Source organism: Falco naumanni, chromosome 4 (genome assembly GCF_017639655.2).
Source record: "Falco naumanni isolate bFalNau1 chromosome 4, bFalNau1.pat, whole genome shotgun sequence".
Classification (NCBI taxonomy): domain Eukaryota; kingdom Metazoa; phylum Chordata; class Aves; order Falconiformes; family Falconidae; genus Falco; species Falco naumanni.
This window is the reverse complement of record NC_054057.1, coordinates 31640877-31663434: the sequence shown is the minus strand read 5'-3', so window position 1 is coordinate 31663434 and position 22558 is coordinate 31640877. Positions and strand designations below refer to the sequence as shown.

Below are 22558 nucleotides of genomic sequence, written 5' to 3'. Positions count from 1 at the left end.
ATTTTATACAGCACACTGCCTCTAGTGCTCATGAGTCTGAATCCAAGGTTCCCCAATCACACCTGCCTCCCAGCCAACCACTACAGAGTAATGTTACAGGGAGCAAGAAGTCTCTCAAGCCTTAGCCCATTAGCACTTTCAAGAGAAATGATAAAAACATGAAATCTTGTATCAGAGAGAGGTTCACATACTGCAGATGCAGATCGCAGTCATTTTGCTCTGTAGACAGCAGACATAGGTAGGCTGAATCAGCAATATACTCCAACTACCTTCTTTTGTCCCAGCTCAGTAAAATCAAGCACACATTATACACTTCAGGCATGTTTTCTAAAGACGAGCTACTACATGTTTGAAGTCTGACAAAAGAACATGCTGATTTTTTTTCTTTCTTTCCGTCTATGGATATTATAACTAAGAGCTAGGCAGAGAAGGTTGTTCTAAAAGCCATCTCTTGCTCATGTGAAAATATTTCATGCTTTACCATAAATTTGTTCAACTCACATTGCTTCATCTGATGACTGCAGTTGCAGTAACACTGCTCGAGTTCAGAGGTATTGTTCCCTGGAGTCTTATCCTTTTATAAAAAGAAACCTGTGGGTTCAATAGGACAGGTAACAGATGTCTGCAATCTGGTCTCTCTGTGGGGCCAGTGCCGCCTTTTTAAGCATTCTCAGCTCAGTCACAACCAAGGAAGGGAGGAGAGGTTGGAGGAAAGTGACTGAAATGTCTGCAATTCATTAGGAATTTTGCGTTGATGATTAGTATATTCACTGCAAATAATGCAGTTGTGATTCAGCCCAAAAGACTCCATCAGACTGAAAAACTGGAAGAATAGTGAAAATATCAAAATAGTTTTGTTCTATTCAAAATGAAACATTTTGACTTTTCAATACAAAGATAAAATAAGCCAACATTAAAACAAAGGCTAAGCACATCTGAGAAGGAATATTTTATTCACCCCATGACAAATGATTTTGCAACTGGGGTTGCCTTACACAAAAAAAAAGGAAAGAGTTTATACTGATCTTTTTCAATTTCAGTCAGCAAACTAGAAACACTACTTACTTTCAATACTACTTCCTTTCAACAGCAAGTAATTCAGGGAATCTCCAATATTCAGTGGAATAACTCTGTCCTGGTTTCTTTGCTGCCAGGCTGGATTAGAGGTCTTTTACAATAAAGCTTTTGGATACAATAACAGTGTTTGCATGAGAGGTTTGGGTGTTATTTGGGGTTTTTTGTGTGGTATTTTTTTGTTTTTAAGGTCAGTCAAGATATGATACTATGATAACTACATTGTACAATGCAGTACTTATGTCGGAGCACATGGAAGATCTTGTTAAAGATCCATTTACCTGCCATTTCTCCCATCTTTTCTTTCTGTGGCCTTTCCAGATTAAACCAGTGTCACATAACATGTAGGTCAAAACAAAAGCATAACTTCCTTCATTCATATTCATTCAAAGAACACTTATTCTCATTGAGATCACTTGCACAAAGTAAATTGGTTCTTTATATTACTTAAAATTTCCCTTAGAGATTAAGTACATAGATATTGGCACAAAATAAAAGCATAATTAAGCAAGCTGAGAGGGAATCTCAAAAGTACATGGTCAGGAACATGATACAAATTGAGTTATTAGGAATAAGAACTTTTTCTGCTTTAGGATTTCTTCCTCATAAAAGATGAAAATAGATTGATATTGGAAAATCTCAAGGATGATATACTTAATCCTACTTTAGTTTACTGAGACAAAGAAATATCTTTTATGCTACAGGGTGCCAGAGAGTCAAATTAGCATGCCTAAGTTAACTGAATATTATTTTAGAATAGTTAATATCAATGCGAATTATTTTTTGTTGAATGTATTCTTTGTTTCCCTGTATATATTCCAGTCACATAACTCATACATCTGCTATTCCCAGCATCGAGTCTATGATGTTTACACAGATCTCCCTGCAGGGCATTTTGGCCTAACTGAATCGTTATTTCAACAGTATGTCCTAGTTTAATGATACTGTTACTTGAAATGCTGTTTTTTGCAAGTTTTCTCCCTCCTGGGGTTAACTCAGCCCTTCTACACTGAAAGCAGAAAATCTGACCCTACTCTTAAACCGGAGATGCTGGGAAGTGAACTTGGCTTTCTCAAGCACGGGGTTCTCAGCACTTCAGACCTGTGCAGTGGGTAATGTGACGGCTGAGATTCTGGGGTTTATGATCACATTTAAATCTTAATGCAATGTCAGTACTGGTTTTTGATAACATCAGCTAATGATCATAAGATACGATTACTTAAAATGGCATACTAGGATTCATTCTTTTGACAGAGGTGAGGATGCTACTGTGTTCTCACTTCCGTTCTTTTCTATTTGATCATCACCAGAAGAAAAATTCTTCTCTTGCAGATCCATTTTTAGGAACAAGTAATGAATATTTTAACATCACTGTTAGACATTTATGCTGAGCCTTATTTGGGAAACAATATGGAGCCATTCCATACTGAAGCTTACAAGTATAACATTTTGAAGTGATTAAGAAATATATTAAGTGTTTTTCAGTGAAATTTAAGCTTCTGAACAAGAGAAGACCCTTTTGATAAAGGGACTTGACTACAATTTAATAAGAAAGTGAAACAAACAGGTGCTTCATTGAAAAGAAATGTCATAAGGTAGCTGCTAAGTCATTTGAAGATTTAAGAAACAACAGATAAGGTAGATTTTTAATTCATGAGTATTTACACATATTTAAACTTAGATACTCCAAAGACCTAAATGTCTAAGCATCTCTAGGCAGTTTAGAAATCCACACTTTGATTTCTTTCTTTCTGAGTAAGTCAGTAATACTAAAGTCTTTATGTCCAAAATCTATAAACACTACTCAGTTTCAAAATGTGTCAGGGTTTGTAATAATTAGTCACCTACTTCCAAAGCACTCCACAATATTGGCTAGTAGTCATTAAAGCATCTTTCTAAGCCTTGTGATTTGCTCTAATCTTCATTTTGAGAAGGTAAACAACTACAGAAAGATTCCGTTTTCACACAGGAGTACACATCAGTAGCTTCCCTATTAGTATGCTCTATTTACATGTGGAACTTGGGATGAGTGTCAAGAAATGCCCTTATGAATTTCATGATCATTACCAGGATATATTGCAAAAGTTTCTCCAACACCCAACTTAACCTAACTCACTGAAGCAGATACAACACCCTTGGATTTCAAAAGACCTCTGCACACAGTATAAACTTAAAGTTTCTCTTTAGTGAGGAAACTTTCTACATGTTCATTTTCAAAGTAGAACCTCAGTGTGAGGACTGGCTTTACAGAACTGAATGATAGCTGTGGGAGCTCCAAACGTAGGAAAACCAGGCAAGAGAAAATTAACATAAAACAGTGAAAGAATTAGCTTTTTAAATCACGACAGATATTTGCATGTGACAATGTAGGATTTTCAAATGAGTAAGTGCCATCAGCTATGGAGCCCACTATGAATCTGACTTGAGTTGGACTTGCTGATCCTAAATCATTTAGATTGCACAGAAAACTCCAGAGTCTGGTGAATTAAGTCTTGTGGTTTAGCAGACATCTGAAAAAGGTTTTTATTTTCACACACTGCATGAAAATGTTGCTGCAACATATTACGGAGTGTTGCCACATGCAAACAACTGTTAGTAGAACAAACTATTTGTAAACTAACATCATCTGGAAAATCCTATTTAACAAAAATAGAAATCTGATGTTTTTTCTCACCACACAAAAGAAGAAACATTTTAAAACATCAGCCTCTATTACACTATTTTGGTCAAGTCTTTATGTTCTTTTTTAGAAATCCATAATCTTTCTGAATAGTCTTTCAAGTCCCAGGGAATCATTGCTTTTTTCAAGTTCTTTCAATATCACAGTACCAAAGCACATAGGGACTGGAACTATATATTTTTGTAATTAATTTCCTTAAGATAATGTTAGAAACATCAGGTTCCTTAAAATATAGATGAATTTCAAGGTGAGTCTGCTAGCAGATGTTATTAATGACATATGATTTATTGTGACATGAAATCTGATCTGAAACTCATGTTATTAGCTGAGCTTTTTATAAATTATAATTGCCAACTGCTGAAAATATGCCGAAAGACCACTGATAAACTAGCTTCATCTTCAGGGCCTAGAATATCTGCATTTGCTAAATGTCCAATATCTCTAGTCCTGCTGAATGAGTATAATACATTGGGATGTGCAGATCAGGCTTGAGTTCAGATCTTTTCATAGCATAATTCTTTCAGAATAAGAAGCACCAGAGGTAGGAGGAGGAGGTCATAGAAAATCAATGTCTACTGTGGAACTTTAAAAGAGACATACACTCAGGTTTATAGTATGTCATTGCATAGATGTTAAACAGATTGAGTATTTAAGGAAAAAGTCCCCATCTGACTGTTAAACGTAAAATTCATACTTTCAACATGAAAACAGCAAGAAGTTAGAAAATATTTAAACATCATTCTGTACAGCTTTAAGACGACAGCACAAACAGCGTATTTTGTCATCCTAAAGTCTATGAAGATTTGCATCTACACAAGAGTTTCTAGGTCACCCCCATGGAAAACTAAAAAAAAAAAAAAAAAAAAAGTCTGTGGGTAGACTGACAATCAGAAAACATTTATGTTAATAATTGTTTCTCAATATTCTCTGTTTATTCCAAATAACTTCATATCTTACTTTCCTCTCCCCAGATACTTTTCAATGCTCATTAAAGTTTCTGAAATGTTGCTTTTACCCATCACAACTTATGTTCTAAGTTACCTAAATAAGAAGAGACAAACATAAGCACTGCGTTATGAATATTATCTACTCAACAAACCAGATATTGAAAGAAGGTGAATTTACAGCACATGTTGTAATACATTTTTAATCTCCAGAAAAGCTCTGAGATAACATTTCAAAAACCAACACAAGGAACAGATGCAAAGTCTCATTCCTGACTTTTTTACATATCCAAAGTTGTTTAATGATAAAAGCATTTATGTGTAAAATGGCATTCACTTGCCCTTACTAAGAGTATATATGGAAAAGCCCCCTGTCAATGTACCAGTGTGCATGTGGGAATGAAACATAAGGATCACCATCTGCAGCTGTCTAATAAGCGTTCTTCAGTGCCTAATGGCAAAGTGTCAATTCAGGGATCCTCAGATACCACAATGCATCATCTTCATGGTAGTTTTACAAGTCAAACATTTCACATGTGAGAACAGTTTATTTATAATGCTATTCATTTCAGTTGAAATACCAGATATAAAATAGTTACACTACAAGCAGTCTGGGAGTATATACTTAATATAAAAAGCATCAATTTCCTCTCTTTTATAAGAATTGATATTTTAAAGGATGTGCAAAATTTAACCCCTCATGGAACATACCTTAACAACACGGAAAGAACCTTTTATTATGAAAATATTTTTAGATTCTTACCTACTGTTGAACTTCTCTGGATGTTTTTCTCTCATGATATGGAATCTGTGAGCAATTGAAGCATCCTAACAGGAAAAAGAAAACCACAATCTATTATGACAGGAAAACTGCAAAACAGAGAACCAAACTGTAAACAAGGCATATTGTTTGTAAGGTGCTTTGTGAACTGTCATTTTTAACTAGAGCAATACTCTTACCACTTAGAAAGTTTACAGATACACTGACCCAAGAATGGGATATATCTGAACTTAATCACTTATTACATTTGCTTATTATTCTTTTCTACAAACCAGACATTGCAGTTATGTTCACTGAAAGTGTCTTCAACTTCTATACAGCAAGTATCATCCAGATATGGTGAAGGTTTGCAGTAAGACAGCTCATGCAGTTCTTGTAGGAATGCTAAATAAAGTCTATGAAATCTTTAGTTCAGTCACTTTAGTAAAAGTGACTGATAGATTCCACATTTACATGATAGGCATACAGCTTGATACTTGCATACAGCAATTCAATAGCTTTCTGTAACATTTGGTAGAAAATGGGAGTAAATGCCATGAGAAGCCCCATTTGCTATATGTCAGGGTGTGAAATGACATGGGAGACAAAATGGATTTACATTTTAAAGACACTTGTTAATTAAATATATTTTATAAAAACATTTAATATTGTAGTAAATTATGTTTATACATTTAAATAATGTGTATGTGAAATGAAATAGCTGTATGAAATACATGTGTATAACATTTTAAAACAAATCAAACCATTGTGGTGGTGCATGTTGCTGAAAATATTTGGAACCAATGTGCTAGAATCACTTTTCACAGCATATTTATACCTCCTTTGCAGGTATGAAAATAATGTATTCCTCATTCCAGATCATGTAATATTTATTTCACATACTAATCATTAAAAATTTACAAACTGGGAATTAAGAATGTAAAAAGTTTTTTCCATCCTTTAATGTATGTATTAAATGAGGTGTGAGAGTATGCAATCTACCAACTCTTCCATCTTGCAGGAGATATGAAACACGGAAAAATTCATTTGGATTGTGTTTTTATAATTATGCTATAAAATACTGCATATATAAGAATATAAATACAAGAGTTAGTTCAGCTAGTAAGAAATTTAAATTAATTTGAGTTTCCATGTAAATAGAGTTTGACAAAAGCAACAAATGAAACTATTACTGTAATCAACTAATTTTTTATATCAAAAAATGTCATTTACCAGCTTAAAAGATTATGGAAATATAAACCCAAAGAATCTGAGAGAAGTATTACATTCAATATGCAGTCTGTATCTAGCAACATTTTCAGGGATTTTCAAACAATGATAATTAACAATTGGGGGGGGGGAGGGGAACCCAAATTGAATACTTTATTGAAATTTTATATTATTGCTGATTCTAAACATGACTAAAATATTTTGTTCAAAATCATTATTTTTAAAAAATCAATGGTAATATAAATCTTAAATAAGCAAGCAAGCATTTAGTGCAGCTATATAGGTACCCACTAACAAACACGGCTGCAACACTGTTTGTCTAACATCGTTTTTTTATTTACTAGAGTCCTAAGCAAGGCGCGCACTGGAAAACAGACTGGTCCAATCTTCAAGGTTTGGTTTATTAACTCAAGGGTATTAAAAAAAATATATGAACTTTAATATCACAGCAAAGATAAAATTGTTCAGATAAATTGATATTTAAATAAATTAAGATTATGAATAAAAAAGCAGTACATAAGTCGTAATACTTTACACACACTCACCCTACATAAGGATATCGCATAGCATAGTATTTTTAGGCAAAACTTATGATCCCTGATCAAATGAAATCTGTAAGTGTTATCACTAAATGTATTGACTCCATCAAAATACTTGTATTCATGACTCTGTTACAAAGTTTCTAAAGATGAACATAGTTAGTTGCTTTATGCACATTACCATTACTTATTTATTTTTCTATTATCTTTAAGAATAGAATTGTCAATTAACGTTTGGCTGTTCCTTGAGGAAAACACAGCAAAAATCCCTAGTGAATGGGCTGGTGTTGGTCATGAAATGCCTTATTGTTCTGTCCTGTCATCCAAACTGTCACCTGAAACTTTCAGCTCTATATTCCCAAACTGCACTCATCATTACTTTAAATTTATTTTTATGTGTAATTTTATAAGGCAAATATCCACAAGTATCCAGGAGATCCCACAGTTCTCAGAGACAGATGAAATAAAGCTGACAGTAAACCCTGAGACATCACACTTCTAAAGAAAGCCTGCCAGCTGAACTAAAGTAATAACTCTGTTAACTTTAGAAAGACCCATCATTCATACTTTATCCCACATTAGATGTGCCAACATTAGAAAAGTATATTTGTTAGCAAGTTCTATATGAAAAAGAAATAAAAGGACTACTGTTGTAGTTAACCTTTAATTTTCTACACACTGAAGCAAAAGAGAGACCCAAGACAAAATGAATAGAGGAGTAGCAGCATATTTGACAGAAACTAGGAAACACTAATCAAGGACTAACTGTCTAATGAATGAAATGAAAAGGCTAATGTGCTTACTCATGCATAACAAATGTAAGGCACAAACAAGCTAGGGATCAATGCCCACTGCAGATGGCAAACAGGCAGTTGTTTCCATGCAAGGTTGACTTGATCAAAATTTTCCCCTGCCTGAACATTTTCTGATTCCAAAATGGATCAACTAACTTAATGAGCTGAGAGGTAAAAAAAGTAATACACAAAGCTCATTTTGACAGGCACAATACAAGACAGGCAGATGTCAGATTATTTTTTAATGAAATATTAAAAAATTTGAAAAGGCTGTTTTTATTAATGGAGACTGTAAACTAGAGTAGTAACTACACACAGATATGCTCAGAAGTTGGGGAGGCACTACAGCTCTCTTCAGTTTATACTGCCCAACTGCTTTTTAAACCCTTAATTCATTCCAATGAACAGAGTCCTTAGATTCCCTAGCAGAAGGACCACTTCCCAGCCATAACTCCATGGTATAGGAAAATCTTAAACCGGCCCATGTGGGTTGCATGTTAGCAAAATAAACCTTTGTTCTATGGCGGGGTGGGAGGAAGAAAAGATTAAAAAAGAAAAAACTACACTGAGTTTTCTGTTTTCCAAAAGGCTACAATCTTTTATTTGTTAAGATAGTAGCATATAGACTAGTATAAATAAATTAAAAACAATGGGAAAAATTGAAAGTAATGGGAACTTGAGAATGGGGAGGAATGCATGTTCTGTCTTCTGAGAGCTGTAGGAATTACCAGATGCCATCCCTGAATCCTGAGGAACAACCATTAAAAATTTTGTATTTCTGGTTGAGGAGTGCAGAGGGTCCTTCACTGTGAGCTGTTTTGGCTACGTTTGATATTTGATTCATTTTAGCAGACTTCATTCAGCTATTTCGTAATGAGGCATCTAGCCCAACCTTGTCAGAGGATAAAATCGTTGTTAGACCAGTAGAAAATTAATTTATTATTTGTGTCACAAACTATATTAAAATCACCTGATTAACTATACTGAGAAACAGAGCAATATACACATACACAGTAAGTCAAATACTGTTTGCATATTGTCGCCTTAATATGCTGACCTTTCCCAGTACCTGGTATTTTGCATGGCCAGTAAAATATGAGAAATTATTTTTGTATTTTATAATAAAATTGATGTAAAAGAGAAACCCAAGGAGTCAGTGAAGCAAACTCATGTGCTTTGTGTTGAACAGGTTTTTTTAGAAAGGTCATTTGCCAGTCAGATGCTGGTCTATAATTAATATAACCTGTGGGCATTATTTATTAATTTTTTATTAATAAATTTATGTGTCCTAGTCTGAAATAGTCTCCCAGCAGTATTATCTGAATCTAAATATTTTCTGCTTTTAAAAGTAACACAAGTACACACAAATATGCCTAAAATTTGCAAGAGCTTTATTATTAACAATAATCTGAGGAGACACAATGCTGTCAGGCCTGTTGCAAGGTGAAAGGAGGAGAAAGATCTTATAGGATCACTGTAATATGAATCTAGCACCTTTCATTACACCCATGCTTCAGTCACAAAGCTCATTTTATACCTAAAGCATTGTAACATTTTTCACCAAAGCACCCAAGATTGGAGATTATTTTTTTTTCAGGAACACTTCTGCATTAAAATCAATGCTGGTGCACAAAGTAATGCTGAATACAGAGCATTTGAAGCAGAACCAAGTAACTAATTAGTGTGTTTCTGAGAATATTACATGAATATTTGAGTTGTATGCTAGTATTCTAAAATACTTTTTTTAAAATACACGATATTTTTAGTCATTTACATGTCATATGCAATATATAACAATAGCCTAGATTATGATGTTTTCTCTGAACTTTCATTTCACAGTATGACCATTCTAATCTGAAAAAACCTACCACACCTTGTTCTCTTCTGTATGCCTGTCTAGTTTAGACGGTTTCACTGCTGTAGTGTTTTTAAAGCAGAGATGAAGGAATGGGTGTTTCAAGAACACAAAATGCAGTTTATCCCGGTTTAAATTCTACAGAATTGTAAACAGACCCTTAAAAAAATGTACATCTATATCTCCCAAATATTCAACCTGGACATAAGCATGATGAACACCCTTAAACTGAACCTGTTCGGAGTCTGAAGTAGCTGGGCTATCCTTCTTATATCTCACTCAGGTTTGTTTTAAATCCTGACAGTGAAGACAAGATAGAGAACAGACAGAGCATATCTGAATCTACTCCTAGGAAATGGAAAAAATATTTTAATTGAACTAGGACATTTCTCAAAGTGACCTGCCAAGAAGAAAAGAAGCTTAAGTTGCTACACCTCTTTAATACCTTATGATTGACTTACACACATATATATTCATCTTTTTAATGGGTATTAGCATTACCGGAAAGCAATCTGAAGCAGACTTTTCAGAGGAGTAACCTTATACATTGTGAATAACCTTATAGAAAGATTAATGCATTTAATATATATCTATCTATAAGCTTGCTGTGATTAAAATTTCCATTAAATAATAATTTTTATGCTGGTGAACAAACAAATGACCAATGTGCATGTTCCTTGGATATAAATGGTCTGATTATTTTTTTCTAAGATGTTTCTTTAATTAAGGCTTAATGGATCCACAAGGCTAGGAAGCTTAAGGGATAATTCAGCAACCTGTAATCTTTGGATCAGAATGCAAATCTAACCCGAACAACCAGTTAGCTCACATCAGTTATTAATGTGGAATAATACAGATGTACAAAATGTATCATTGCAAATAGATTAAAAAAGGTTGCTGTAGTGGCTTAAGACTAAAAATTATTTTCTGGATAAACAAACATCCTTACAGTTATGCATTCCACTTTCTGCACATGCACACAAAAAGCAAAAAACATAGATGCATCCTTTGTTTTAACACGTCCTACCCTGTAATAATCAAAAGTCTCAGATAAGCAAACAATATTAGAGGAACAAGTCTCGAAAAAAGTACTCTTGAATCAAGCTGTCATTTCATATTTGATCCCCAGGTGTTTTTGATTAAATTACACAATCTGAAAGGCAAAGTAAGATATCATTAAAAAAAAAACCAACAAAACTTTAATACTTTTTTGTGAAACACTAGATACTATAGTCATCTTAGTTTCTACTGGTATTCCAAGCCAGTATGTCTGAGGAAGATAATAGCTTGAGAAGGTCAGAGCAAGAGGAGATCTCAAGATCTTGATACAGGTTTACTAAAAGATACTGATAATTCTCCTTAGTAAGAAAAAATCTGAAAATAATAAATATCTAAGAAACTTGTGTTCCTGGTTTTCCAAGAAAACCACAGAAACCATCAAGATAATGTGATTCATTTTGTGATATTCTTGACACCCAGCTCTCTGATGGTCATGTTTAAATACATTTCAGCTGTATACGTATTACTGTCAAGTGACAGTTCATATTTTAAATACTCATTTAAGTAGGCATTGTCTCTAAACCCAGGATGAAACATCAGTAACCACAGTATTTATAAATGACAGGCAAAAGACCAGAGGATGGTATAGCTGGAAATTGTTACAAAATATTTGGAACAGGCCTTCAAATGTAAACGTGTTTCCTTTCCCTTTTCATTCAAAATGAAATCCCTGTTGAGTTTCTGACATTATATATATCTGTAATTTGGTACTAGAATGTTTCACACAGACACGAAGTAGAAGCCATTTTGCAGGAAAAGATGTGTTTGCAAAAATAAACCACAACCCACTCCTATGTTCTGCCTATGTGTAACTCTCTAACATGTTGACACCTACACAAAATGACTAATCACAATTTACTAGTGATCGATTCATGTAGGGTAACCACATGTCCCAGCTGTGTAGGAACAGGTCCAGGGGCCAGTCCTGTAGGAGAAACCTTTGTACTAGTATCTCAAGGACTTTCTTTGAAGAGCTATTTTACTATTAAGAAACTCATATTAAATTTCTATGTCTCTATCATAATCAAATCCACTAATCACATTCAAGGCCCATCAAAGATGACTGGGAGATAAGATTATTATCAGACTAGATGACTATAGCAAACTTTGCCCCATGACCCAATACAATACAGAACTCATGTACTCTGTAAGATGAGCTCTGCCGAGGATACACTGTGTTACTGAGCACATTTCCTTTCTTTATATTTGGCCACCCTAAATTTACTGTAACTAGAGAAGGGTTCTTCTAGATCCATGCAGAGTGTTTATGTGGTCACTAAAAAGAGAAGAAAAAAAGTGATCACATGGCAATTAGCCAACTTAGCCATATAGACAGTGTATTAAATATCTTTTATATTAGAAAGATCTCTGTGGTAAACCTTTAGTAGCATTTCTGATAACTGCTGATGGAGAACTATGTTGAAATTGTCCCAAATTATCCTGCACAATGAGTTTGAGAATAACACAGTCAAGGACACAGCTAAGATTGAAAGTCAATATAAGCAATGCAATGCAGTGGAATTGGCTGCGTTGCTTTAGCTGCTCTTCAGAAACACACAGTGATGGCTCACAGATACCTTCAGTAAAAGGCACAGAAACAGTTTACATTAAGAGCCTGTCCACCTTGAAAGGAATGCCTAGACTTTTTATGCCCAGTGCCTTTGCAGTTCTGCAGAAAGAAAAGTAATTCTCCCCCCAAAATCAACTACTAAGCAGGTTTTCCGTGAAATAATAATTATTGCCATCACACTAAAAACTTAACATAAAGAAAAAGGCATGTTTGGGATAAAGAATAATGGCTTGTGCAGTGTCTAGAAAAACTAAAGTCAACTTATTTATGGTCTTCAAACACTGTCCTAACAAAAAAAACCCACCAAAACATGTGCACACAAAAAATCAAAACCTTTTGGTTATTTTCATTTTGAGCTTTAAGTTGGCATTAGAGTAGTATTCTCAGGAGCTAAATTTAGGCGCCTAAACTGGCAGGATGATCTTTCTATCCTCCCAGTATGCTCAAAAGTAAAAACAAAGCTCTTTGGAAAGGTTCTTCCAAAAGGCACATAGACAAATTTCTGTTCTGGATCATCATTTGGAAATCTTTTGTTGTTAATCATACAAGAAGCTGAGAACATCTAGCTTACTAACTTTATGAAACTATGCTTGAAATGCAACAGTTTGAGCAGTCCTTCACTGGGGTTCAAGCCAAAACTTGTATCACCACCTATTTTATATGCTTATTTGCTTGATAGGGATCAAATAATAAATGTTTACCTGACTTCTCCTTAGCAACTTCCCATAACTTGTTAGTCAAAGCCTTGGCAACAGAGCCTTATAATTTTAATACATATTTATGTTATTCATTTGTTTCCATAGCAGATATTTATTTTATAAGAAGTATGCAAACCACTGAAACATCTCTCATTGATTTACACTCTGAAAGAATATTTTTCTCTTAATTGAAAAAGGTCACTGTTTTCCTCAATCATTATACTTTCAATTTGAAATTTAGATTTTTGTATATTATTTATTATCTTCCCTATGGGACAAAAAATATTAATTTATTAAAACCCCAACATACTCATAAATTAGGGCTAGATGCTAAGATTATTTAGCTACAGATGTTCTCTCCCTCTTCACTGATTCATGTCAAACTTTTTCAGATCCTCTCCCTCACATCTTTTATATACCCTCTTTACTCTTTCTTAGAGATCTAAAAGCAACTTTTTTTACTTTTGCTCAGTATCTGCATTTATTTTTGCGTTGCATCAATCAGAACATTTTCTGAATCCTATATTATTTTCTTGGGTTTTCCTTCACCTGTGTTATTCCCAACTAAGCAGACATACAGCTGCCACACACAGCTTTTCTTCATCTCCTTTTGACTTTGACTTCCGTTTTAAAGTGTTTTTCATTTGGGTCAAGATTCTTCTTTGGAAAGATTTCAAGGTTGCCCTGTTTGACTTTTCTAATTGCATTATCATTGACATTCTTCACCTTCACCATCTTCTCCATTTGACTTGTGGTAAATAAGCCAAACTTCTGGGGTATTCTGCCCTAAAAAAGGATGGTTAACATGGACATGTCTACATAACCACCTTTCTGAGACATATTGTTTCCACCATCTCCAAATCTACCTGGGTAATAAGGCTAGACATTCAGATATAAAATCCATCAACAATGTACTGGCCTAAATGCCCTTGTTTTCACTTGGGATTTCACCACCACCACCAGAACCCCACCACCCAGCCACCCCCAAAAATACAATCAATCCTGCTTGTATGATTATGATATTAATTTTCCCCCTTGCTTCTGCTCCTTAGTTGTTTTTTTTTTAATATATATTCCACTGCAGCCTGCTATTTAAACACTTGTTGCAAAGTATCTGGAATGGCAGAACAAGCTGTTTTCTCTCATGGAATTTAGGACTGCTTAGGCTCAAATGCTGTTAGTTCAGAATACTAAAAAAACTCAAGCATAGGGGTTGGGGTTTTTTGTTTGTTTGTTTTTGAGTTATGGTCCTCCACAATTTTTTGTTGCCAACCTTTCATGCAGTCTTAATCCTACTTACTCCATAAGCTGTTCTGAAGTGAGCAGCTGTAGAATATTCCAATATGGAAAGAAACCCAAGTTCTCACTGCCAAATGCCTGATGTAACATCTAAATGACTACATACCAAGTCCACGGAAGTGCCATGTCCTGAGGGCAAACTCTTTCGTCCACAGTTTGAGTGGGTGACATTTGCAAGAATATTTTGTCCTTTGGCCTTCAGTTCTTGCCATCACTTGCTGATACATCTTGGCTTGCAGTCCTGGCAAAGTGTATAAACTTCCTAATTCCCACACAGGCTTCTACAGGGGTTGCTTGAAGCTTCCTTCCTCCTTTCACCCCTACTAATCTAGGCCACATCCTCATACCAGTAAGCACCTGGGATCCAGTACAGACCTTAAGGGTCTGTCAAAGTATGAGACAGCTGTGGGAAGGCAATATCAGCAACCAAAGAGCATGCTTGTAGGCTCTAGGCAATGCTGCCTTGGTGGGGGAAGAGCAAGAGGTATCTTACTCTTTTCAAGCGTTTAAGCATATGAAATATTTGTACAGCCTTTGAGGGCTTTCAAGTTCTAAAGAAGCAGCAGAAGAGTCTAATAGAAGTATCTACACATGGCCTGGTTTTCCCTAGTACTCACAGCAAATGCAAAAGAGCCAGACTGCCTTAGCAGTGAGGTCACAGGGAAAATGGCAGAAGAGTTTTGTATCAAAAGTGAGACAGAGCTATGTATCAGGTAGCTTTAAAATAACTGTGCAGCTGAGAAGCTTCCAAGAATTATGAGCTAGATTCCAAGATTATGAGCAAGTTATTCATACCAAGGCTACCCCCACCAGAATGGTTTCTATGAGTATCTAAAAGGGTACTGCAGAAACAATGAAATTAAACTGGTCATAAAGATATTAGACTGAACAGATTAGACCCTAGTAGATCAACTTGATCACACATTGGGTTTTTTTGCTACTGTTACCCAAATTCGTAACTTTGAAGGTGAATGCACACTAGTCTTCATAAACAGTGCAAGTGGTCAGACTCCTTCCTGGAAAGCAAAACCAAATCACATACCAAATGGCAATGACCAGTATTTCCATGAAAATAGTAGGTTAATATTCTCTGAAATATGCCTGGTATTCAAAAAAATTAATATAATTTGTTCATATAAACAGTGTTTGCTATCATTGATCTCAAGTTAAGTAAAACCTAGGTTCTGCAGTGATGCCTACCCGAAATGCAAACTAGACTAAAAACTGGAACTTGATGTCATCTTACTGAGCATTTAGGGGCTGAAAAAGGTATTCTGTATGAGTATATAAAATCCTGCATTCCAAAAAATCATAAAGCATGCTATGGCTTATAGAATGAAAAGCCTTTTCTCAACTTAGCATTTGGATATATGGAAAAGTGTTAAAATGTGTCCAAACAGGACTGTGTCTTTATGGTAGGTGTAGTCAAATTTTGAAAAACTGATTCACATATATTTTCCTCCTGAAATAGATAAAGCTTTCTCTATACCTGATTTGAATAAACAATTTAGCTATGTAAAACATTGTACAGAGATGATCTACCCAGCATATGGCACACTGAGGTTATGCAGTACCTATATTTGTAGTCTCTGGACATGAAAAGGCTTTGAGGTTAAATACGTATTCCACAGAGAGGTTCTATTATAAGGGTATAAAGGGAATAAATCACAGATTATTATCAGAATGTTGATACTCAGGGACAACAACAAAAGTTATTATTTTTGTACTGAAATCACTAATAATTTAGAACTGTAAACATTTTTAAACAAAACTAACACACAGTTAAAATTGGCTTCAACTGAAAAGGAAAAAACACCCAGCAACTTTAGAAACTACCCATTATATTTTTCACTATTAAGCAATCTCCCAGCAAAATAGAAATAAAACCGTTCTTGATGTGGGAGAAACCCCTGGAAACTGCACTAAAGCCCTTTGTTATGTTTTCACACATACAGAATTTTGAACCCAAGAAATAAAAATGTCCAAATTGCTTTAGAAGTGCTGTACTGATCCTTCAGAGAGGGCTGAAGAAATGTTTTTGTTGCCTTTCCCATGCCATAGATCCAAGTTTGCAGAAGACTAGTGAAAAAGTCTAGAGAAGTGTATGATGAGTGCAACTGATAAATTCCTCAAATTTTCCAGCAAAAAAATCCCCCCTCTCAAGTGTGCACTTGCATAATGCTTTTTGCTTAACCATCTGGACAGGCTCAGTGCGTCATGGTTGTTTAGCAACTTACGGCTTTCATGGTAACTTTGAATATATTATACCAGTATCCTATTCTCAGTCTAAAATTGTTTGGGAGGATTCTATGTCTGCATAAAACCTCCTTGCGTAAGTCCCATTTACTCAGGGTTTCCAAAACAGATGAAGTTTTGCAGAAGGCTAAGTTGTTTACACTAAATACTAGGGTACAATTCCCCAAATTAATTATGTAGTTTACAGATTTACTCCCCAAACGATCAAACTAAGGGTGCAGCAAGCTGTATGCAGAGGCAGGAACAAGTAGGGTGGGAAAATAAATCCTTTAGTTTCTTTCTTCTCTGAAGCCAGTATCTCTTGAAATAATGGTCTCATTTCAGATGAGCCACAGAATGTGAAACCACGTATGTGCAAAAGAGATATTATAAATATGCAGAAAGGCCAATCTATACTTTTCTTTGCACGTATATCACAGTTTTAACACATGACTAGAGAGCTTTGTAATTTTGAAAATCTGCTGATATAGTGATTTTGGCTTCTGCAGGTCAGTTTGGGAGACAACTAAAGCACATGTTCAAAGTCAGGTCCATAAAATTTCATTGCAAACAACTTGAATGGGACAGTTCCTCTGAACCAGGCCAGGTAGTTACGCTATAAATGTGTTTTACACAGAAAACCACACTGTTTTTTGATAACAATAACTCAATTTGTTTCACGAGATAGAAGTCCTAAATAAATTTTTGGTCTAAATGAAAGCCTAATCAAATCATCCTTCAACTTTTTACCTTGTAACCAGCAATGCAGTAGGCTGAAAGCTGCTCCTAGATTTGCAAATCAAAAAGCACCTGTTTGTAAAGTGCTGCTTTGCTCAGCTACTTAAATAATGTAATCAATACAAAATGACAAGCTAGTATTCCCAAATTTGCTGCACAGTAAGCAGACACTTGTCTCGCCAATGTTTGTAATAAGTAATCCTTCTAATTATAGCTAAGACAAATGTAGTTAATATTAACTTTTACTCAAGCATAAATATCACATTCATATGACATAAGAAGTTATCTAGAAGCAAGAACATTTTAATGGTTATAACTACTTTGTATAATATTAGCATTAATAAGGGCAATGTAAATCAGTTAAATTCTACTTTTGCTAGTGTTTTAGTTTTGCTAATGAACAATTAAAGCCTATGAAAACTTATGCAATTGTCCTGGTTTCTGCTGGGATAGCGCTAATTTTCTTCTTAGCAGCTGGTGCAGTGCTGTGTTTTGGATTTGGTGTGAGAACAATGTTGACAGCACACTGATGTTCTTGGTCGTTGCTGGGTGATGTTGATATTAAGTCAAGGACTTTTCAGTTCCTTGGGCCCTGCCAGCGAAAGGTCTGGAGGGGCACAAGAAACTGGGAGGGGACACAGCCAGGACAGCTGACCTGAACCAGCCAAGGAGGTATCCCATACCATATGACATGATGCTGAGTATATGTAAGCTGGGGGAAGAAGGAGGAAGGGGGAGACATTTGGCATTATGGTGTTTGTCTTCCCAAGTAACTGCTACACATGATGGAGCCTGGCTCTCCTGGGGATGGCTGAGCACCTGCCTGCCCATGGGAAGTGGTGAATGAATTCCTTGGTTTGCTTTGCTTGCATGCATAGCTTTTGCTTTACCTGTTAAACTGTCTTTATCTCTACACATGAGTTTTTTTCACTTGTACTCTTTCAATCCTCTCTGGCAACCCACTGTGGGGAAGTGAGCGAGCACCTGTGTCGGACTTGGTTGACGGCCAGGGTTAAACCCTGACAGCAATTTCAAGATCAGTGCAAGCAAAATGTTTCCAAACTTCTGGAAAAGTCTGAAGCCAGAATTTAATCTTTCTTTCAGTTTCAGTTATGTAGATGGTATTCAAAGCCATTTTCTACCCAGATGCATGAAATATACTATTGAGACACACTTTTAAGGACAACTTGGAACATAACAGACATTTTTTTCTGACAAAATGAAAGTTGCAGTTCAAGCTGCCATGACTTTCCAAAGAAATGAATCCATGGTCAACATTCCCCAAAGGGGCATTTCATAATGGTCTTCATTTATACATTATCTGTGACAAAAACACTGTTTCTGGAATAAGAAGCATTTTTTGTCCTTAGTTTTCTTTCAGTAAAAGTACTTACATTGTTTGAAATTACTAAAGTATCATCTACAGCAATTTCAGTGTAATTGCAAAAATTGTAAATAATACTTTCTGAATTATGGATGGAATTTTTAAAAGGCTTCCATTTTTATAGTCTTTTGAAAGGACAATGAAATCTATAAAAAATCAAGATTACAATTTCAGCATTTAAAATCTACACAAAGTAATTCAAACAAATGTTATGACATTTAAGATAATTAAACCCTTCATTTATGCCAGTGTGTCCTACTTCACATATAAGAAGTCAGAACAGATGTCCAAATATTGTAATGTCAGAAGAAAGTTAGGGCATATCTTGATTAATACCCTCAGAGCAGTCCGTGGTGTCTCTTTAAAACTGGCATGAGTTACTTCAAAACATCTATTCAAAATCCATTCTAGGAAACGCAGCTAGACAAAGTGTTCCCAAGACAAAAGGAAAACAATAAAGCTCTGTATAACCCTTTTAGCAATGTAAGCTGCATATTATCGACAGACCATTCATTGCAATCAACAAATGATTAATTGCAAATTTGTTGCTAAATTGACCACGAAAAAGACAAGCTTCAGGGTACTGTTAAAGAGGAAAAACTTATGTTAAAAATTATTGGAGACTTTTTGTAGTGAATTAATTCTAATCGATACTCTTGTTGACTACACAGTAGAATAATGACTTCCTTAAATAGCATATGTACCCATTATTGTAGACATTTGAATTAATATTTAACCTAATGCCTTGCTCTTTTTTTCTTGCTTTTGAAACCAAATTTTTCTAGTCTCACCTTTAAGAACTACAGTCTACTATTAACTGCAACGTAAACCGTTTTTTTCTAATGTCTAGTATCACTCATCTTGGGAGGCATAATATACAAGTAATGAAAATTTCTAATACAAAAATAATGACATTAATTTAGATTATTCATGTGAAAGTCTTCTTTTTAATTATTCCTGGCATGGATGAAATACTAGAGGCCTTTAAGCATATCTACCTTACAAACTTCTGACAGATATGCAATCACTCAGTTTCATGCATAGGTGTGCTTTCAGATTTTTGTGTTTATGCCACTTTCCTCCTACTGTAGATTCAGTCATATAACTAAAACTTAACTTCTTAATGGTAATGATGATTTTGTTCCTATGAGGGTCATTGTACTGCTGCAAAATAGATAGCATTGGTGACCTGGGTGGTTTTTGGCATGCCAGTGTTATCTTGAAAAGTGCTTTGCTTCTTGCATTTGACCAAGAGTGTGGTTCTCAAATTTTTGTTCAAGACAAAAATTCCCAATAATTTGCGTTTCTTTTGATAAAGAAATAATTTAATAATTTAAATATATTCAGAACTAAGGCCCAACTTACAGTTTTGACTATGGGCTGATGCTTATGTTCAAAAGTCTCTCATCAATAAAAACTTATTAGGAAGAAAGTTTCTTATAAATGCAGAGCTGACCTATTTTTATTCTTTTATATTTTTTCTTTGTAATATTACAGAAATATTTTGTTATGAGAATCTATTGGATAACTTATACTATGGCTTATGGGTTGCTTTTTTTTTTGGGGGGGGGGGGGGGGGGGGGGGGGAGAAATTTTTTTCCAGGCACTAGAAATCCTTTTCTTCTACTTCATTACTAGCACCTCTGCAATGTATATATAAAAGAGAAAAAAATATATACACACACCCACTCCTAATGAAACAAATTTGAAATTATTCAAGTCTCTCTAAGTCGAAAGCAAATGATAAAATTATCACCTAAAAAGCAGAAACAGACAAGCTAATGAAACAACTCAGAGCTGAAAGTAAAGCTGTTGACAAACTGATATGAGTTTTTAAATGTCTGTGCAGGACAATTTTTCCCCTCATTAAGATTTCTGCTTTAAAGGTCTTTCAATTATTGTTTTCTTTGAGTAACTTAGATTACAATAAGAATCTACAATACCTAGCTTTCAGATGCTTAGCTGAAGAGTAGAACCGAACCCCCAGAACTATACCCAAAGTTCCACCTTACCAGGTGCTTCAAAACTTGACTCAAAATCCAGCATGTTTTATGAGTCAAATATATCTGGCCATACCACTATGTCCTCTTCACTCCAGTCTTCAGCAAAGTTCCTTCACTGACTCGGTACCCAGAGACCTGCAAGGAGGCACTTATGCCTGTTCTTTAAGAGAGCTTAGCAGAACTTATAAAGTACCTCCATCTAGTCCCAGTGTCTTGTTTCCTGTTAGGTTTTCAAGAGGATTCTTGAAGCAAAATTTAGAAAGGCAAGCATGAAATGATACGATACTCAGAATACTCTTTCAGCCTCCAAATAAAAATTGGCTTGGAAACTGAGCTGACAGAAACCTCCTGAATGTCAAAAAAAGCAAATGCAAAGGCTTGCATCTGGGGTGGAACAGTGCAACAACACCAGCTGGTGCTGGCTGTCTGGGAAGCAGATCTGCAGAAAAGGATCCAGGGGTCCTTGTGGACAATAAGTTGAACATGAGTGACCAGTGTGCCCTTGCAGCAAAGGCAACCAACAGCACCTTGGGCTCTATCAGCAAGAATGTATCCACCACGCACAGGGCAGTGACCATTCTCCGTTCTTCTAGCATTTTTGAAACCGCATTTAGAACACTGTCCAGTTCTGGATTATCCGTTACTAGAAAGACATGGGTGCACTAGATCATGTCCAGTAGAGGGCCATCGAGCTGTTCAGGGGCTGCACCACATGCCCCTTGAGGCTGAAGCCACCCGTTCAGCCTCAAAGATGTTAATGGCAGACTTTATTGCTGTCTACAGCTACCTGATCACACGATGCAGAAAAGATAGCCAGGCTCTATCAGAGATTCACAGTGATAGGATGAAAGGCGACAAGACACTAGTCAAACACTGCCCAGACAGGCTGTAGAATCTCCCTTCTTGGAGGTATTCAAGATTTAACTAGAGAAGTCCCTGAGGAAACTGACCTGAGTAGACTTGCTTCAAAGTAGGTTTTTTTCTAGAGACTCTCTAGAGGATCCTTCTAATCTGAATTACTCTCTGAGGGCCAGTGGTCTCTGTTGAATAGTCCTTACTGAATGTCTCTTCCATGAATTTCATGGTCTCTTGAGCCCATGCAGTGCAAGCACCTTTGGAGGAGTTCTGCAGTTTAATTACATGCTGCATAGAGAAATGCTTCCTTTTGTTTGCACTGAAGCTGGAGCCTAGTACCTTCGTTTGATGCCTCTCAGGTTTTATACTGAAAGAAACAGCAAACAAATTCACCGGCCACCCTCTCCTCCTCACTCATGATCATATAGACCCTATCATCTTTGCTGTTTTCTATACCAAAGAATTTAGCTTATGTAACAGTTATCCTTATAGAAGCTATTCCATATCTTTGATCATTTTTCTTGCCTTTCATTAATCTTCTTCCATTATGATACCATCTGTGAAATGAGAGGACCAAACCTACACACTAATTCAAGAAGTAGGCATACCTCAGGCATAATCGTAATCTCTATTTTCTTTTCTTTATTACTTTCCTAATAAGGGAATAGTGCTGCTGCTGCAACCTTTTATACAACAAGCTAGTCTGAAACAGTCACCCAAGAAACTGAAGACTCAGTTTCAGGAATATGCTCAGATACATTTTCATTGTCTAAACAGAGCATACATTCAGCAGGCTAAATTGTTGCCTTTATTTCTACAGGGAAAGTCATGCTCTTATGAA

At 35.5% G+C, this 22558-nt stretch overlaps 1 protein-coding gene across 2 annotated transcripts in view; it reads right to left on the bottom strand.

The window, feature by feature from the left end:
* Window positions 1-22558, bottom strand: part of DGKB (diacylglycerol kinase beta) — a 362852-nt gene that overhangs the window by 137878 nt on the left and 202416 nt on the right. For both annotated transcript variants that reach the window (XM_040593354.1, XM_040593355.1), the window contains one exon: window positions 5462-5526. In XM_040593354.1, coding sequence (XP_040449288.1) covers window positions 5462-5526 — 65 coding nt within the window. The remainder of the gene's footprint in view (window positions 1-5461; window positions 5527-22558) is intronic.